This window comes from Postia placenta (assembly GCF_002117355.1).
Source record: "Postia placenta MAD-698-R-SB12 unplaced genomic scaffold POSPLAscaffold_10, whole genome shotgun sequence".
Taxonomy (NCBI): domain Eukaryota; kingdom Fungi; phylum Basidiomycota; class Agaricomycetes; order Polyporales; family Adustoporiaceae; genus Rhodonia; species Rhodonia placenta.
Window position 1 is genome coordinate 307,436 of NW_020169841.1, and position 16,472 is coordinate 323,907.

At 55.1% G+C, this 16,472-nt stretch overlaps 5 protein-coding genes across 5 annotated transcripts; 4 read left to right on the top strand and 1 right to left on the bottom strand.

Moving 5' to 3' along the window:
* Positions 1-264: 264 nt before the first annotated feature.
* On the top strand, positions 265-5,179 carry POSPLADRAFT_1047674 (hypothetical protein; the record flags this gene model as incomplete). The annotated part of the gene is made up of 11 exons (XM_024479339.1): positions 265-543; positions 673-1,827; positions 1,899-2,227; positions 2,280-2,339; positions 2,478-2,620; positions 2,838-3,103; positions 3,357-3,423; positions 3,537-4,065; positions 4,129-4,297; positions 4,535-5,152; positions 5,177-5,179. 11 exons carry the CDS (start codon positions 265-267, stop codon positions 5,177-5,179), a joined length of 3,618 nt encoding a protein of 1,205 aa, XP_024337002.1.
* A 474-nt stretch (positions 5,180-5,653) lies between these two features.
* POSPLADRAFT_1040499 (hypothetical protein) lies at positions 5,654-6,517 on the top strand. Its single transcript, XM_024477753.1, has 5 exons — positions 5,654-5,682; positions 5,827-5,878; positions 5,935-6,039; positions 6,097-6,247; positions 6,309-6,517. Exons 2-5 carry the CDS (start codon positions 5,838-5,840, stop codon positions 6,390-6,392), a joined length of 381 nt encoding a protein of 126 aa, XP_024337003.1. The 5' UTR covers positions 5,654-5,682; positions 5,827-5,837; the 3' UTR covers positions 6,393-6,517.
* Positions 6,518-7,825: 1,308 nt separating this feature from the next.
* Positions 7,826-10,187, top strand: POSPLADRAFT_1171225 (hypothetical protein; the record flags this gene model as incomplete). Its single annotated transcript, XM_024488122.1, has 4 exons — positions 7,826-8,449; positions 8,499-9,359; positions 9,417-9,550; positions 9,615-10,187. 4 exons carry the CDS (start codon positions 7,826-7,828, stop codon positions 9,865-9,867), a joined length of 1,872 nt encoding a protein of 623 aa, XP_024337004.1. The 3' UTR covers positions 9,868-10,187.
* A 661-nt stretch (positions 10,188-10,848) lies between these two features.
* On the top strand, positions 10,849-11,265 carry POSPLADRAFT_1147654 (hypothetical protein; the record flags this gene model as incomplete). Its single annotated transcript, XM_024486089.1, has 1 exon — positions 10,849-11,265. The coding sequence occupies one exon, from the start codon at positions 10,849-10,851 to the stop codon at positions 11,263-11,265; it is 417 nt and encodes a 138-aa protein (XP_024337005.1).
* A 501-nt stretch (positions 11,266-11,766) lies between these two features.
* POSPLADRAFT_1074983 (hypothetical protein) lies at positions 11,767-15,067 on the bottom strand. Its single transcript, XM_024482768.1, has 19 exons — positions 15,047-15,067; positions 14,920-14,992; positions 14,782-14,869; positions 14,678-14,733; positions 14,521-14,622; positions 14,360-14,466; positions 14,293-14,305; positions 14,208-14,238; positions 14,005-14,154; positions 13,721-13,944; positions 13,544-13,641; positions 13,320-13,493; positions 13,223-13,263; positions 13,068-13,169; positions 12,940-13,010; positions 12,803-12,888; positions 12,725-12,749; positions 12,582-12,665; positions 11,767-12,530 (listed from the first exon to the last, which is right to left on the bottom strand). The coding sequence occupies exons 1-19, from the start codon at positions 15,058-15,060 to the stop codon at positions 11,808-11,810; spliced, it is 2,262 nt and encodes a 753-aa protein (XP_024337006.1). The 5' UTR covers positions 15,061-15,067; the 3' UTR covers positions 11,767-11,807.
* Positions 15,068-16,472: the final 1,405 nt, after the last annotated feature.

Sequence of the window (16,472 nt, forward strand, 5' to 3'; positions counted from 1 at the left end):
GGGGCGGAGAAACCAGCTGCCGTGCCATCAGCAAGTGTCGAGCAGATCACCGTTGATCATCCCAAGTCTGCTGAGCAAAGTTCAGCTCTCTTGACGGAGGCGCCAGAACAGGATACAGCACATCGAGAAGTTATTCCAGGTGTAACAGGTCAGCAGGCTGCTCCAGGTATGTTCGTGCGCTTATCTCTCCACTTTATATGTCTCCAACCATGACTTTGCTCCCGCTGTTCCTCCGCTACGCTTTGACCCACCGCGCGGCTCGCTATGGCTCGTTCTCGTCGCAACGCAGTTTCAACGAATGCCGCATGGAGCGCAGCCCAACCACCGGCAGCTGCAGCCCCCGATGATGACGGCTGGGGCCCTGTGGCCGATGAAGGCTCTGACATGTGGGGCGGGGGATCTGCGGCATCTGCTGCGGGCGGCGCAGACATGGACTGGGGGATGCCCGGCGGTGCGGCGGTAGGAGGGTGGGATCAGCCAGCTTCGGCTTGGACCCCGGCATCTGCCAAAGAGAGTGGGGATAAGAGGGGCGGATCAGCCTTCGTTCCTCCTCCGCCCGCCTCCTTCGCTGCCGCCGCACCATCGCCGGCGTTGACAGCTGGCACCGCGACCGGAGGCTGGGGTAACGCCCAGCCATCATGGGGCGCCCCTCCCCCTTCGGGCTGGGCGCAGTCGGCAGGGGGATGGGACGAGCCGCAGCCATCAGGGTGGCCCGGCCCGGCCCCTCCTCCCGCACCACCACCTCCGCCCATGTCTGCGCCGTCCCTCGCTGGTCGGCCATCTGGACCGTCTGGAGCATGGAAGAACTGGGGGAACGAGGCGAGAGGGCTCCCGAAGGTGATTACTGCTACTAGTTCGGTGCCTCCTTCCGCTGCGAGCGCAGCCCCCTTCCTGACTGCTGCCGCTCCGAGGAGCAGGCCTATGCTGTCTCCGGAGCAGCAGTCGCAGCGTCTGCAGTCCCTGCTTACGCACCCGACACAAACTAAGGCTGTTCCCCTACAGTCTCAACCCGGGCCACCCGCGGATCGGCAGCAGCAAGCCGCCATGCACCAACAAGCGGTGGCAGCCCTACAACAGCACATGGAGCAGCAGAGGAGGCTTCAGACGATGCCACAACAAGCTCGGGCGCAGCCACCAGCACAGCCAGCGATGCACCGACAAGGCTACCCTTCGCAGGTGCACCGCGCGCCTCCCATGCAGCAAGCCGACAGCTGGGGCAGCAATGGCTCGGGGGCTGGAGGCTGGAACTCCAACTGGCCTCAGCCGATTCCAGAAGAAGAGGAGGGCGAGGAAGAAGAGGAATACGACGAGTACGACGAGGAAGAATACGGCAACGATGGCTACGGATACGGCGGTGGCGAAGACGGAGGAGGTTATGGGCAGCGCGTGCGTTTCTCGCCAGCAGTCTCCTATCACACAGAGCCCCCTACCGCGCGCGGTCCTCGTCCATATGGGACACCCATGTCGGCACCACCACCTCCGCCCCCTCCGCCTGCTGCTGCTGCTGCTGCTTTCACGCCGTCAGCCTATCCCCAAGCGATTCACCCGTCATTCTGGACCGACGAAAAGGCATCAAAGACTATGGACATGGCGACAGGCCGACATACGACTGTGTTCGAGCTAGCGTCGCCCCGCAACGGCCTTGGCGAGAATGCGTTCATCGAATCGCGCGGCCAAGCATTGATGCATGCGCAGCGCGCCTTCTTCAGCCGCAGCCGCCCCGCGAAGGAGCGGATCTACTGGGCGTTCAATCCGAATAAGGACGACCGCGTCGCGTCGCTGTTGCGGTGGGTGCAGGCCATGTCGAACGGGCTCGCGACAATTGGTGTCAGTCTTACTTGTCCTGTCCCCCCCGCGAGGCGGAGTACTCATGCTGAGATGTTCTCGCCGTGATGCAGCTTCAGAAGTTCTTGCAGACGGGAGAACGCGGCGCGCTCATCACCAACGCTGACCACCGTGTAGGCACTCCGGCTCAACCTGCCTTCGACTGGATCAATATGGCGCAGCTTCAGCTAACGCTCGATCGCATCCTGCAAGAGTCTGTCGCGCTGTATGACCCTTCTATGCAGGTCATCGTTTTTGTCTTCTTGCTCTCGAATAGTGGAAACAGTATGGCCGTTTGGAGGAGAAAACTTCCTGTGCCTGAGAGTCTACGCCAGGCCTATGAACAAGATATCATGGCGGCGAAGGAGAACCTCGAGCAGGATTACCCTGTTTATGTTGAAGAGTGCGTCTACCGAATTTGTCGTTCTCCACCCTCACTGAATTTTGGTTGGCAGATTACCGCCCAAGCCGGAGGAGAAGCCGAAAAAGAAACGCAACCTCCTCAGCAAACTGAAGTGGAGGAAGAAAGCTGAGAAGTCATGAGTCCGGCTTGCTTTACGATGACGTTTATGTGCAATGTATTCTTGCTTTCCGTGGTATCTGCTTGCTGTTTCGCTGTTGTGGTTATCGCTCACATTAATGCTGTATCATAGCCTCTTATATAACGTAAGATCGTGGGTCATTCTTGGAAGTCTCGTGTTCGATGCATACAGTCAAGTCTGGTTGTCGTCTACGTTGACGTTTGGCGTCTCGTTCGCGCAAGATAAGGCCTTCACGTGTCAGAAGGTCAGACACCGTGAGTGCTGGGCGTTTTATTCGTTTCACCGCGACATTGCCTGAACCTGCGTCCCTGCTGCCTGCCGGGATGGTTGGTCTCGCTGACAGAAATCCGTCACGGATAGACTTCCCAGCAACTGATAACCGGCAACTCGTCGCACAAACTCGACCACCACGTCCATCCATTCTCATACCATTGCTCGCCGTAAGCTCCGTCGCCCTCGTCTCCGCCATAGTCCTTCCGTATGCCCTCGTTCGCAAGCGACTCGCACTCCTCCATGACCAAGTAGCGAAAGCGGCCACTGCCGATGCGCTGATGCGCAGAGATATACACAACCTAGTCACGGAGAACACCCTGATGAGGGGGGAACTAGCGAAGACGCTAGGCGAGCGCGGCGCTGGTCTGCAAGACATCAGGAAACAACTACAACTCTTGGAGGAGCACCACAGGGCAGGACTGGAGGGCGTGGAGGATATAAAGGAGCAGGTCCGGCAGGGAGAGGTGACGAGATTAGAGATGAACGAGAGGTTGCATGAGGCCATGAAGACATTGCTTCAGGCTGTTCAGAGAGCGGAGGCCGATGCCGTCAAGCGCGATCAAGCGGGCGCGGAATGGAGGCGCAATCTCCTGAACCACTTCACCATTCCCGGCTGGACGAAGAACTAAATGCGGACTTCGTCTCTGAATCTCATCGACATCCTCTGATCGTCTTGCTGTACATGTATTATGTATCATACACGCGTCGTGCTCCCAGATTGCCATATTCCGCTCACTAAGCTTGCGTGTCATTGGTAGACATCCTCGGGCACGTGTGGGGTCAGGTGAATGCATTAGATTGCGCGTTCCCGCAACGCGTCGTAGCCTCCACCCATCCATACGATTCCTACAATCGAGTAGCAGAGCGTCTTCACTTCTCCTGTCGGCATGGCCCAAGAATGCCTGTCAACCAGCCCACCATCGATCAGCCCGACGCCCGTCGGATTCCAGATAGACGCGTATGGTTCCGCGCAGCCCGTGGACGCCCCGCGGGGAACACATACTCCATACTTGACGCTCCTCTGTCTCGGGACAATAGCACTTGCCCCGTACGTACTCGCACGGAGGCGCCTCGTCTCGCTCCAGACCGAGGTCGCGGCGTTACGTATCGAGCGTGAGGAAACGCTGCGTCGTAACATGCGGTGGCGTGCGCTGTTGGCGTCGGCACAGCGCACGGAGCATCGGAAGGTGATCGCACTGCTAGAGGAGACGAAGAGCTGCGTCGAAAAGCTGAGGGAGGAGACGGAGGACGGTCGGTCAACGAGGGCAGATGCGGAGGCGAGGGTGCAGGGCGAGCTGCGGGGAATGAGGCGGATGCTCGAGCGGCTGGAGGCGGACGGAATGCAGCGGGATCATATGCGGGCGGAGTGGGAGAAGCTGCGGCGGAACGACCTGCGACATCTTCTGCAAGACAATCAGCGAATACGGTGCGAATGACTTCCTTTGCTGTTGCATGGCAGGACCGGCTGCTGAGCGTGGATATCGATTAGAGCTCACCTGGGGGCCGTCAAGAACGTCGGGGCATCACTCGCAGATGTGGCGGCTTTCATGCATGAGGTCGAGCTGCAGCAAGGGTATACACCACGTAAAGATGACGGCCGAGGCATTGAGCGTATGCGGCAGGTGGCAAAGCGATTGCAGGAAATACCAGATGTAGAGGTACGCCCATTTCCATTGACGGGTTCGATCTCTCTTGCTACATCCATGTCTTCAAGGCTGGGGTTCGACCGGACGATCGGAAACGATCGGACACGGAGGTCAAGCACTAATCCGGGAGAACTCTGGTATTCATCTGTTGCTACACATCCAACCTATGTATCTGGAGAGGGTGAACTATGTATCACTACCAAGCAAGCTGTAAAGATACAAATATACGGTCATACTGTTGTAGTCTAGCGAGGTTTCACGGCGAGCTTTTGGGTATGCTCGTCATTTCTTCCATCCATTTTTTCGGGGCTATCGATGCGATCGCACATCAGCACCCTATGCAGGGACAGACGGACGGCGCGAGTACACGACCTTGTTTTTCCGGTATGGCACCAGGAATTGCTCCATCAGGTCGACATCCACCTTGCCCCACCCAGCGTATTCTCCATCGTACATATCCCGGCATCGCCGCGCGAAGAACGCGAAATGATACACGAGAACGGCGGGCCACTCGTACTGCGATGCGATCTTGACAAGATGGCTGCTATAGCGGAAGAAGTAGTACGGGAGCATCGCCGGCGCGCCACACGCGAGCTGGTGCAGAGTAAGGATGGAGAAGTACGCGTTCAGCGGCACGAGCAGAGCGTCGAGCGTTTTGTAGAGATCGGTAGCCACAGGCAGCGTGGGGCCCATGACGCTGTCCTCGAGCGCGGGGTTGACGAGGTCGTATTCCGCCTCGAGTATGCGGCGAGAGTCGAGCTTGTAGATGTCGGCAGCGGGAAGCGTGTGTGCGAGTATGGCAGCGATGGTCTCGTTGTCGACGTGCGGGAAGAGGTACAGCAGGTCGCACAGGCCCTGGCTCGGCGGGTGGACTGGTTTTTGGGACATGAGTGAAATTTGTGGCGAGCAGCCGGCGGAAATTGAAGACGTGAAGATGACGCGGAGGAAGTAGCTGAATGCAGTCCGGAGGCAATCAGGAGAGTTTTATGAATGCGCGCATTTGTAGTCGGCGGGGAGCAAGGGCAGGAAGGATCATCGCCACGACAGGCAATGGACAATCAGACGCCCCACAAGACCCAAGACAGAAAGTCATCACCCAAGCCCCTCTCGATAGCTGAAGAGTCGCGTTTTGGTCTGAGTGACTGCCCGCCAATTGTCGACCATCCAGTGCAACCGAGAAAGACATGTCACCCCAGTGATAGGCCCCAGCGAGTGAACACTTGGAACAGGCCCGTGGCGAACAGCGGGTCGACAGTGTGGCGGACCTTCCAAATGCGGCAGGTATGACCAGCGTGGGATCTGTGGCTTGAGCAACTAGGTAGCACCACCTCGTCCGATCCCACGGTCTTCTCTCCATTCTGAGCCGGGCGCGCATATCCTCCACGACATCCCTCAAGGTAAATATCTCGGTTCTTCGTGCTGCTGGAATGCTGTCAGGCTACTTGCGTTCCGTATGAAGTTGTTCGACGCTTATGTCGGCATTTCTGGCTATTCTGTGGATCCCTGGAGAACATAATGTTGATTCAGTCTTGTCCTGTTAGACTCCACCACCATGCCCAGCAACAAGGTCAAGGCTTACGAGCTCCAATCCAAGTGCGTTGTCAGCTATATGCACACAGAACGGCAGCTAATTGCATGGGGACGCTCAGGTCGAAGAATGACTTGTCGAAGCAGCTCACCGAGCTTAAGAATGAGCTCCTGACCCTGCGGGTACAGAAAATCGCCGGTGGTTCCGCGGCAAAGTTGACCAAGATGTAAGTTGCTTGGTGCTTGCCTGTATCTGTGTTTCTGACAGCTGAATGACTATGTAGCAACACTGTCCGCAAGTCGATCGCGCGTGTCTTGACCGTCATGAACCAAAAGCAGCGACAAAACCTGCGCGAGTTCTACAAGAACAAGAAGTACCTGCCTCTCGACCTCCGACCGAAGAAGACGCGGGCGATCAGACGGCGATTGACACCTGTGCGTGCAGGTCTCATGAGACTTCGTTTGTGATAACTAATCGTGTATGGTTTGCATGCAGCACGAGAAGTCGCTCAAGACCCTCAAGCAGCGCAAGAAAGACATCCACTTCCCGCTGAGGAAGTACGCTGTCAAGGCAGCATGAGCAATGGCGGTGTCAGAGGGAGGTCGCGGAGCGGGGTGTTGTTCTGACTTTATTCTTTCTGTGTATGCCGTACGCCACTACCAACTCGCCATGCGATACTATGGCATGTTTTCATGCGCACGCTCATGCTTCTTGACGCAAACATTCTGATTGCTCGCCCGGCCCTCGGCACGGTGGTAGTCTCACGTTGGCCTCGGGACTCAGGGCGGCTCTCACCGGGAGATGCGGACTGCCTGTGGCGCGCATGGACGCTGTCCGTCAGCGTGAGCTGAGAGATGGGTTCCCAATATTTAGCCTGAGAGGGTGTCATGCGAAGCGCTACGACGTCTGATCTACATGTAAGCGTATATGGCCGGCGCCGCCATTACACGGGAGCGGAGCAGGTGAAACAAGACGCGTCATGCTGAGAGGCTTTGGCAAATATTATGATGGCGACGTCGGTGTGGCAGAAAGGAGCAGCTTGGGTGAGGAGACACCCGGCGCCGTGCGGGGATAGCCAAAAGCGCGTGGAGACGCCCGTTCTAGCTACCCACGGTCCGGGGCGCGAGATCGCTGGGTGCACGATCACGCCTTGTCGCTTTCGGACGTCATCGCCGTTGCCCCCGCCGCCCTCTTCATCCTCGTCCTTTCTCTCTCTCGTTGTTCCCCACGTCCTCCGCCTCAGCAACCTTTGCCGACCGGCGTCGAGCGCAGCCGCCTTGACGACGCCCATAGCGACCCATCCGCCCAGACTTCTCGCCATATCCGGCAGAGCACAGCGGCCATCACTTCTATTCTCCCCGAGATCCTTCAATTTGCACATCGCGCCGGACAGCCTGCGCCGCTGCTGCAGCGTGCATCGATCCACGACAGCTCCCTAACGTCTATTTACGAAGCTTATCTACGACTCTGATGAACATGGTGCGTGATCCCTCATGTCCGTCGAGTTCTGGTCCCGGCGCGTGTCTGCAGATAAAGCCATGCGCGATGGAGCGTCTTCACTCTATCCATACACCTCATGGGCCCCCACGTGTGTCCAAGAGACAACATCCGTGCATAGACGGCTAGACGTGCTCCGTGACGACGTCTGCCGCCTCCCCTGATCTCGCCCCGCCGCGCACAGCGTGTTGTCCGCCATGCAGCGCGTTGTTTCAGGCTCCCGGCTACTGCGTAAGACCAATTCTTCTGACTCTGGGCGTGCTTTGCACCCTCGACAGTTGACGAAATCCCCACCACCCTCGCCCCGCGATGCAAAGCGCACTCCGGAGCCGTACCCTGTCCCAAGCAATAATCCCGCAAGTCAGTACACGCTCCTGGAAAAACTCGGCACCGGTAGCTTCGGCACCGTGTACAAAGCCATGCATAATGAGACGAAGCAAATTGTAGCCATAAAACAGATCGGTGCGCACACTTCGTTCCCTATTAGGAGCGCATCATGAGCTCCACTAACGCTGATGCAATGTATAGACCTCGAAGATTCCGACGACGACATCTCTGAGATCCAGCAAGAGATTGCCAACCTCGCGCAATTTGACTCGGAGTACGTGACACGGTACTATGGCTCCTTCGTGGTGGCGTATAAGCTTTGGATCGTCATGGAATACCTCGCGGGAGGGTCCTGTCTCGATCTTCTCAAGCCGGGTGTGTTTTCCGAGGCGCATATAGCCGTCATCTGTAAGGAACTCCTGCAGGGATTGGACTATCTTCACGTCGAAGGCACGATCCATCGCGACATCAAGGCCGCCAACGTCCTTCTATCCGCATCGGGAAAGGTTAAGCTGGCAGACTTCGGTGTCGCTGCGCAACTAACCAGCACTCTTCGGCATACGTTCGTGGGCACGCCGTTTTGGATGGCACCCGAGGTTATCAGACAAGCAGGATATGATGCGAAGGCAGACATCTGGAGCTTGGGGATCACGGCCATCGAGATGGCAAAGGGCGAACCACCACTGGCCGAGTATCATCCAATGCGTGTCCTCTTTTTGATCCCGAAGGCAAAGCCGCCTGTCCTTGAGGGCGCATTCTCGACCGCGTTCAAAGATTTCGTGTCGCAATGCCTGACCAAGGACCCTGTTCTCGTGAGTCTTCCTGGACACGGGATAGTATATATGCTCACCTGGACCGAAGCGACCCACCGCGAAAGAACTGCTGCAACACCGGTTCATTAAGAGCGCACGGAAGACCTCGTATTTGACGGAGTTGATTGAGCGGCATCAAGACTTTCGGGCACGTACCCCAGGAAAACAGCCACAAATGTACCAGGCATCGGTACGCAACAGCGGGGCGTGGGATGGGACATTACGAAGCGACTGGTCCTTTGATACCATTCGGACATCGTCTGCCATGGGCTCGTTGCGGAGTATGGCGAAGGACATCATGCCTGCAGAGACCATTCCGGATGAAGAGTACTATGAGGACGATGTATCGATTTACCCCGACAGCTCTATCGACACGACCGCTGCGACGACAAGGGGCAGCGATGTGCCCCTCTCGGGCACGGCGCTCGGCTTGAACATAGGCGCGCAGCACTCGACGGTCATTATCCGACAAGTGGGACCGTCCTCGCCCATGGACGAGAAGGACATGCCAGGCCTGATGGCCGATACTGGATCGGACGAGACAGCAGGCCCGCGGACCCCACTGCAGGCGCCCGAGAACTCGGAACCCCCGCCCGCGTATTCGGGCTCGATGCGTTCGACCCGGCGCGCATCGTTCCAAGCGCGGAATAACGTGAGCACTGGCACAGTACTGGGAGAGGCAGACCTGGGTAGCGGTGTGGACACGATCCGGCCAGTAAAGAAGGTGGACACAGTGCGTTCACTCCGGCTGTCGGAGGAGTTCGTGGGTACGACACGCAGCCGGGAGGGGAGCTCCTCGGCGCCGTCGTCGCCCCAAGGCACGAAGTCTCCAAGGAAGAGATCGGCCAGCGATGCTGCCACTGCGGGAAAGAGCATCGTCGATGAGGTGTTGCTACCACTGTTGTCAAAGGTGAGTTGGTGGCGTAGGCGGCGGTAAGGCTGGCGCTGACTGTCAGGTAAAAATCAGGCGACAAGGGATGATATGGATGCAAGGGAGATTGAATCTATAAGCATGATTTCCCGGGGCTTTGAAGAACTGAGGGACGTAAATCCTGAGCTTGCATACAACGTCATTCTGGATTTGCTCTCGGGTATCAATGAGTACGTACAGCAAATATTCACGATCGGTTCCTTGCTAAGGTTGCTCATTGTCGCCGCTATCTAGGAATACTGCTGTCCGCCAGCACGTTCAAACGGCACGTGGTCTCTTCCCGCACAGGCGGATCATCCGCAAGAGCGAAATGACGGCAAAGGGCCTCGTTGTCACCGAGGAGGAAGAGATCTCAGGCTTGCCAGCTTCATCTTCACCGACACCGGGCGAGGAGCCCAGCTCGCCTACACGCAAATCGCCCATTGCTGAGCTGCTTTATATGCGCTGGTTAGAGGGCCTGCGGCTCAAGTGGCCCAGTATACTCTGAGCGCAGCCGTTGTCCTTGATTATAGGACGTCGCATGGCGTGAACAATATGTGACCATCTTTAGGACTGTTTATTGCCGACATCGCTGTCATCGTTGTGCTTCGCATGCTCGCTACTTCACGACACTCATGACCCATCCTTCATGACCACTCCCTTATTCGAGGATCAAGCCATCATATTTTTGGCTCGCCGTTGGACATCGGTGCATCACCTCGCGACCTCTGTTGTTATTGATACTCACTGATGTAATAGCTCACGCATTCGATCTCATTCATCACTCACTTTGTTTGCATTCTATCTAATTGTTCTCATGTGTCCTCATCCTTTGGCGAACTTGCTGTACATTTTAGGTATGCAGTCGTTTTCACAGCAATATATGCAGATTGCAGCATATCGCCATCCGGCGGCAGGCGAAGCGATCATTGGGTCTTAGTTTCTGGTGCGTGTTTCAGGCAATGTGATAGACTCACGCAAAATGCAGACAGGTTTGCATCGCAAGACGCGCTCAAAGGATACGGCTCTTCCCAAGGAGGCGGAGATCGTTCCTCAGCGCTGCACTGCATTGTCAAGATGTCCTCATTCGGCGATCGTTCTCAGCAAGTGCCTTGTCGTGACTAAGTGGCTGATACATCGTGCCTCATCGAGAAAGTATGAATTGTAGCCCTGTGTGGCGACACTATCCCCCGGTCTTCCTGCACCGGACATTGGTCTCATGGACGTTGAAAAGGGGGTGGTGGGGTCGTGCGCAAAGACGGCTACGATCTTTGTAGCCTTGCAATGTGACGCTGTACCTATCAAGATGGAGCTTCACTCTCGACAAACGTTCTCCTAGGCGTCGTTTCAGTGACCGGCAAAGGCCCCTGTGAGACCGTAGTCCGTCCGACACGTTTGCGGCATCAACGCCGAGCTGCCAGTTATAAACCCACGGAGGGGTTCATCTGTTTCTCAAAGGTACGGCTCAGTTCTCGCAACCGCAACGAACATGAGATCGTCCACAGTCGCCTCAGTCCTTGTCCTCATGTTCTCCCCAATTGCTCTCGCCCAATCGACTGTCTCCGTGATATGGAACTCGGACTACGACACTTCCTCTACAGGGATGAACACCACAACATGCGCTACCGTCCTCGACCAATCCTACCCCACCTTCGGTGCGGTGCCGACGTTCCCTTACCTCGCGGGAGCATCCTTCGTGACCGACTCGAATACGACGGGATGCGGGACTTGCTGGAGCTTGGTTAGTGATGTGGGAAGAACCACCGTCGTAGTCATTAATGGGGCAGCGGACGGATTCGTCATTACCGAAGAGGCGGCAAACGACCTGACGGGCCACCACCAGTTCCTGTGGTATAATGTTCAGGCGAACGCTACGCAACTGGATGCGTCTGTGTGCGGTCTCTAACCCTCGTAGGTTCTCGTAATGATTTATCGAAACTCCTGAAGTTGACGCGAAGTGCAGATGAGATATCGCTCCGAGCGTGGCCGACCGCTTTAGCGTCCGATATGTATCTGTTATTGGCATGTATGTTCGACTGGGAGATGGAGTCATGTCAGAGTATTTCGCGTTTCCCGATTGTGCACGCATCATTACCATGTCCGTCTAATGATATGTTGATTCTCTGACATTACCATGCGCATGAATGACGTTGAGTCTGACCAAGTGTATTACAATCGCCAGTACTTGGGAGGTACGTTCAAATTGGTCCTCGTCTTCATATGACCCAAGCCATAAACTTGAACACTTCAGCGCACATGTACACTGTACAGGGTGTTCGGAGCCATTAGGGAGTGTACGGTAACAAGAAACACAGTTAGATTTCACTTATACTACAACGCCGTGATGATCATTAACGCGGAATAAGATTACAACAAATCCGTCCGTGGGTATTGCGTTAGTCCAGAGTATCTTTTGCATGCACAATGCAATATGTACAGTACACAATCTCAGTAATCTGCATCCTCCCCTTCTACTCCAGAGTATCTCCTATCCAGCTCTGGTCGTAGCTCATACGTCGAGGAGTGTCGTTGTCTGCGCGATATTATAGACAAGTCATCGTCATCCGATGAACTGTCTCCAGACCACGAAGCCCCCTCTGCCACATCTTCGCGCGAGTTCGATGCCACGTCCTTGTTGCTGCGTCGCAGCGATCCAAACGGCGAGAATCCGCCGGTAATCGAACCATTACCAAGACGGCGCAAGAACTCGACGGGGTTGGCGTGGGTAGATGATATTTGGTTCGCCACCGACTGCGCATGCTGTCGTCCGGAATCCTTGGGTGGAGGTGGGGGATCTGGAGTGGGGCCCGCCTCCCTCGTGGCATCTTGGTCCCCTCTGTTCCGATGACGTCGCTTCGAGGTGCGGTGCGGGAATTGGCTACTGCCGCCCGCCGTAGATCGATGGTTATTTTCACGCGTTCCATTTATATAGGCCGCCTCCGCATCAGTGTCCATCGGCAGTGGTACCTCTGAGAGACTTGGTGCGATTGGTGTCCCCTTACTGACTGGGAGCCGAGTGCCTGTGTTGGGAACGGGAACATGTTCCTGTGGCTGGGTCTCGATTGCCGACGTGCTTCGGTCTTGACCACGATTATGCATGACCTTACGCACTGTCTGTCGACCCAGGAAAATTTGCTTCTCGAGGCGGTATCGATTCTCGATCATATGCAGCTGCACGCTTGTTAACTGATGGCTGGCTAGACGTTGATATTTATAGCTCACCTTAGGCCAGGTGACCAGCTGACCAACATGCATCATCCTCGTTAGCTCTGTTTCGTCTGGATCACTTAAGATGTGTATCCAATCCTGTAAATCAGCGGGTCAATTAACGCTAGCTTCCGGCTCTTAGTATAAGCAAGACGCACCATGAACCGAGTGCGAGGCCAGATTCTGCGGCGTGAAAACGTGAGCCACGCACCAGAAATCACCAAAAGTTAACCTACGTGACGCTGCCTTCGAAGCGCTGCAAGAATACACTGGACCAGTCTTGGCCAAGAAGCTGCGGTAAAAGGTCGAGATCGCGAATCAACTGGTCACTGGACGGTTAGCCTCTGTTTGCGTGGACCCACTACGATCCTACCTTGAAATTCTTAGTAAGCTCCAGTTTGAGCCATTGTTCTGCGGCAGATAGCAGGAAATTGCCTCGCCACCCTGGTGTGCATGAATAATCAGCACCTTGCCTTACGTTCGAGAAGCCAATGGCATTACCCTTATTCTTGCGATGCGCAACGGGTTTCCCTGCCGAGCCTTGTGGAGCGAAGAAGAATAAGTGCACATGTGGATTGACTTGCGAGACAATAGGATGCGTGACTGCCATGGCGCTTGTTAGCGAACGCCATGTCCTCGAGCGATAATAAGCTTACCGTTGAAGTACAAATTCAGCGCTTGTACGGGTATGTCAACTCTGCCGCGCACGGCGATCAACTCACCGAGAACGCTTGTTGCGTGGAACATGCTTACCTCAGAGAACCATCCTTGAATTTGCTACCCCAGTTCCACGGAATTACTCTACCGTCTTTGAGCTTCTGCATTAGGACGACCGGGTTCAAAATTCCGGGTACAGCCGCAGAAGCAAGCAATGCACTCCAGATTATCGTGTCCGGTGCTGTGATATAATTCAGAAGCTTCGTGGGGCTAACGCGACATTAAGCGAGATGGCTGCGACCACGAAACAGGTCACTCACGAATGGCGGTCCGCAGGCACGACGGAAATGTTGAGGATGCGTCCCGTCCGCATGTACGCCTCCCGAAATGTCATGGAGCCCCGTGTGAAGAAGCATAGCTAGCGAGAGCATGAGATAACCGTTTAGCGATATCGTTGGGAACGTGTCGAATAAACTTGCCTTCCTCGCCCAGTGCACACTGTCGAACCTTGCGCCGGTTGTCCAAAAGCGCTTGATCCAGACCCCATAGGGCTCTTCGAATGCTGTGATGCGCGTGGCCAGCTCAGGAACAAGGAGCCGTTTCAACTCCGCGTCTGTGCGTGTGCATGCCATTGCTGCAACAACACCTCCCGCCGATGTACCTGATATGACACGAGGAAGAAGACCTGCATGCAGGAACGCCTTCACGACGCCAAAATGATCTTCGCAGACAAGCCGTCATTGATCACTAGGTTTCCGTTTAACATGCCAATTCCACTCACAGTATCCGAATGAAGCACCACCGGAGAGACAGAGCGCAGAGGTGCCGAGGTTCGTATTGGCCATTTTGAAGAACCGCTTCTTCTCCTCATTGGAAATATCAGACGACGTCCGAATGAACTCAAGCGCCTTCTCTTCTTCGGCGATATAGTCTAGATTCAGCATTGAGACCATGCTCATTACCGAGGGATTACAATCAGCGTGCCTTCAATCAAATCCTTCGTCCCGAAGAATGTCTGATGTGCATAGCTGTTACCCGAAAACATAAATGAGCTATGCGAGAAACCTACTTCGCTATATAGCCTATAGAGGAAGTCAGAGGCGGTATACTTTGATCATGAGACTGCCGAAACCTACCGTGCTGACTCAACCCCGGCGAAGTTCGTGCGGACACAGGTTTCCAGCACACCAAGTAAACCTCGCGCATCTCTCTTTTCCCTTAGATTCTTCAAGGACCTGCGGACCTGTTGCGGTCCGAGTGCTTAGAATTGAGACATGCGATAGGGCGGGGAACCTACCTTTCTCACTAATCTCCAGTCATAGAAGGGATCTTCGTCGGCATGTTTCCATTCGTTGAAGTGCATATATTCATCAAGAATCAATGCAGCATCCTTCCAATCCTGCAAGAGAGCGGTTAGCATATCACTGTCATGAGAAGGCTGATAGTCAACAAACCTCGTAAGTCTTGGCACTACGCAAACGCTGTCGCAGGACACCCTTGCGGCCCCGCCCTAGAGCAGGTCGTCAGCTGATTATCAGCTTGGTGAGCGCACACATACACGCAGAGAGCCATTCCTTCGCGTTTACCAACTGCCGAATTAGTATGTATAGGCTGAATTGAAGAGCCATGAAGAAGAATATAAGACCCTTTGAAGCAGCTATGATTCCCGGTCAAACTTTCCAGATAGAGCACGTACCAGCAATGGCCATCGTACAAGGATATACATCCACTCTTGCCTCTTGTGCGAAGTCTCACTTTGCCTTCTGCGCCTTCACACCGCAACATCAACTTGTGCTCGGCCAAAGGACAATGTATGTGATTACCTTTTCACCTTCATATTGACAGGTGCGAAGTCAGATAGCGCGGAGACCTTCCGCACTCGCTGCCCAGGAGGTGTAGCCGTATCTGTAGGTGAGCTAGGGCTCGGAACATGGGGCTGGTCATTCAAATCGTAGTCCTCTGTCTGCAAGGCCCCAGCGAAGGCTTGCATATGCCTACGCGATATTCTTCAATACACATCTCTGGTTTCCTCGAAAACATAACTAGTACTGACTCTTCATTGACATAGTCGGCTTCCAGATCTGGGAACAGGCTTCCCGAATCGTCTCTTGTGGTTGGAAATGAAGCTCGGCTTTGTGGCATTATAGCAGATTGATCAAAGGACCTGTCGGGCGAGCAATAAATAGAGCGTCGTTAGGGTATGAGGAGCAAGCGAATGTCGTTGTGGCTGTCTAGTTACATGTACACCATGGTCGACCTCGCCGACGCCGGCCGGAAGAATAATCACGTGCGTTAAATGGGCGCTTGCGAGTAACCGAAATGCACACTCAAGTACTAGTACCAAGTTCAACTTCGAGTTCTAGTACTACATTGAGTCTGCTGGCAACAACAGCATAACCACACGACCCCGAGCTTGAGCTGCGCTTCCGACTCTTCGCTCGATTGCACAGGTTCTCAACACTATTGGACAGCGTTACGTCTGCTAATCCAAGTCTCAAACTTACTAGAGCTTCGAGTTAGGCGGCCATGTTGAATGTATGCTTAGTATCGGATACTGAAGCCATCGAGAAGCGGTTCTCTAATATGATTAGCTTCTTCATCTTCGCCCGCTGGTGTCTCGGTGGCACGGTCAGCGATGCTGACAGGATAATCTCTACGTCGAGGTACTGCTTCACGAGTCACACGCATCCACGAACCATAGTGCACACACAGGTATCGCTGAGTTCCTCGATAAATCAGTACGTCCCCGCTCAGATGGGGGTACTACCCCCGTTCACGTTATCCACTGCTGTCCATCTCGCCTTCTTCCAATTTCATGTTGGAATATAGCAGCGCTCACAGATTCTGATAGATTTCGCGATAGTTCTGATATGCACTGCTCAGCAGCTAGCATCTCATCCGGCGCTGTTCCCATGCCGTTGGGCTGGTAGCTGGCAGCCAACCTGGGATGACGCATTGGTCTCTATGCCCACCATCTGTCTGTTGTTGGAGCGAGCGTGAATTGTACTGGTGGATACCATGGTGAGTAAGGCGACCAGATAGCTAATTGTGGCCGGTCTGGGAGCGATGAAGGGTGCAATGCGCTTGGACCTGAATTGCCTTTGTTCCGAAGCCTGACGTCTGTCTTCTGACACAGCCGTTGAATGAATGAACGCAAGGTGCCGACTGCGGATGCGTCCGAGGCACGCTAGATGTTGAATGGTTCATGCTTGCACTTGGCACTCCATACCTACAGGGGTGCTTCCTTTG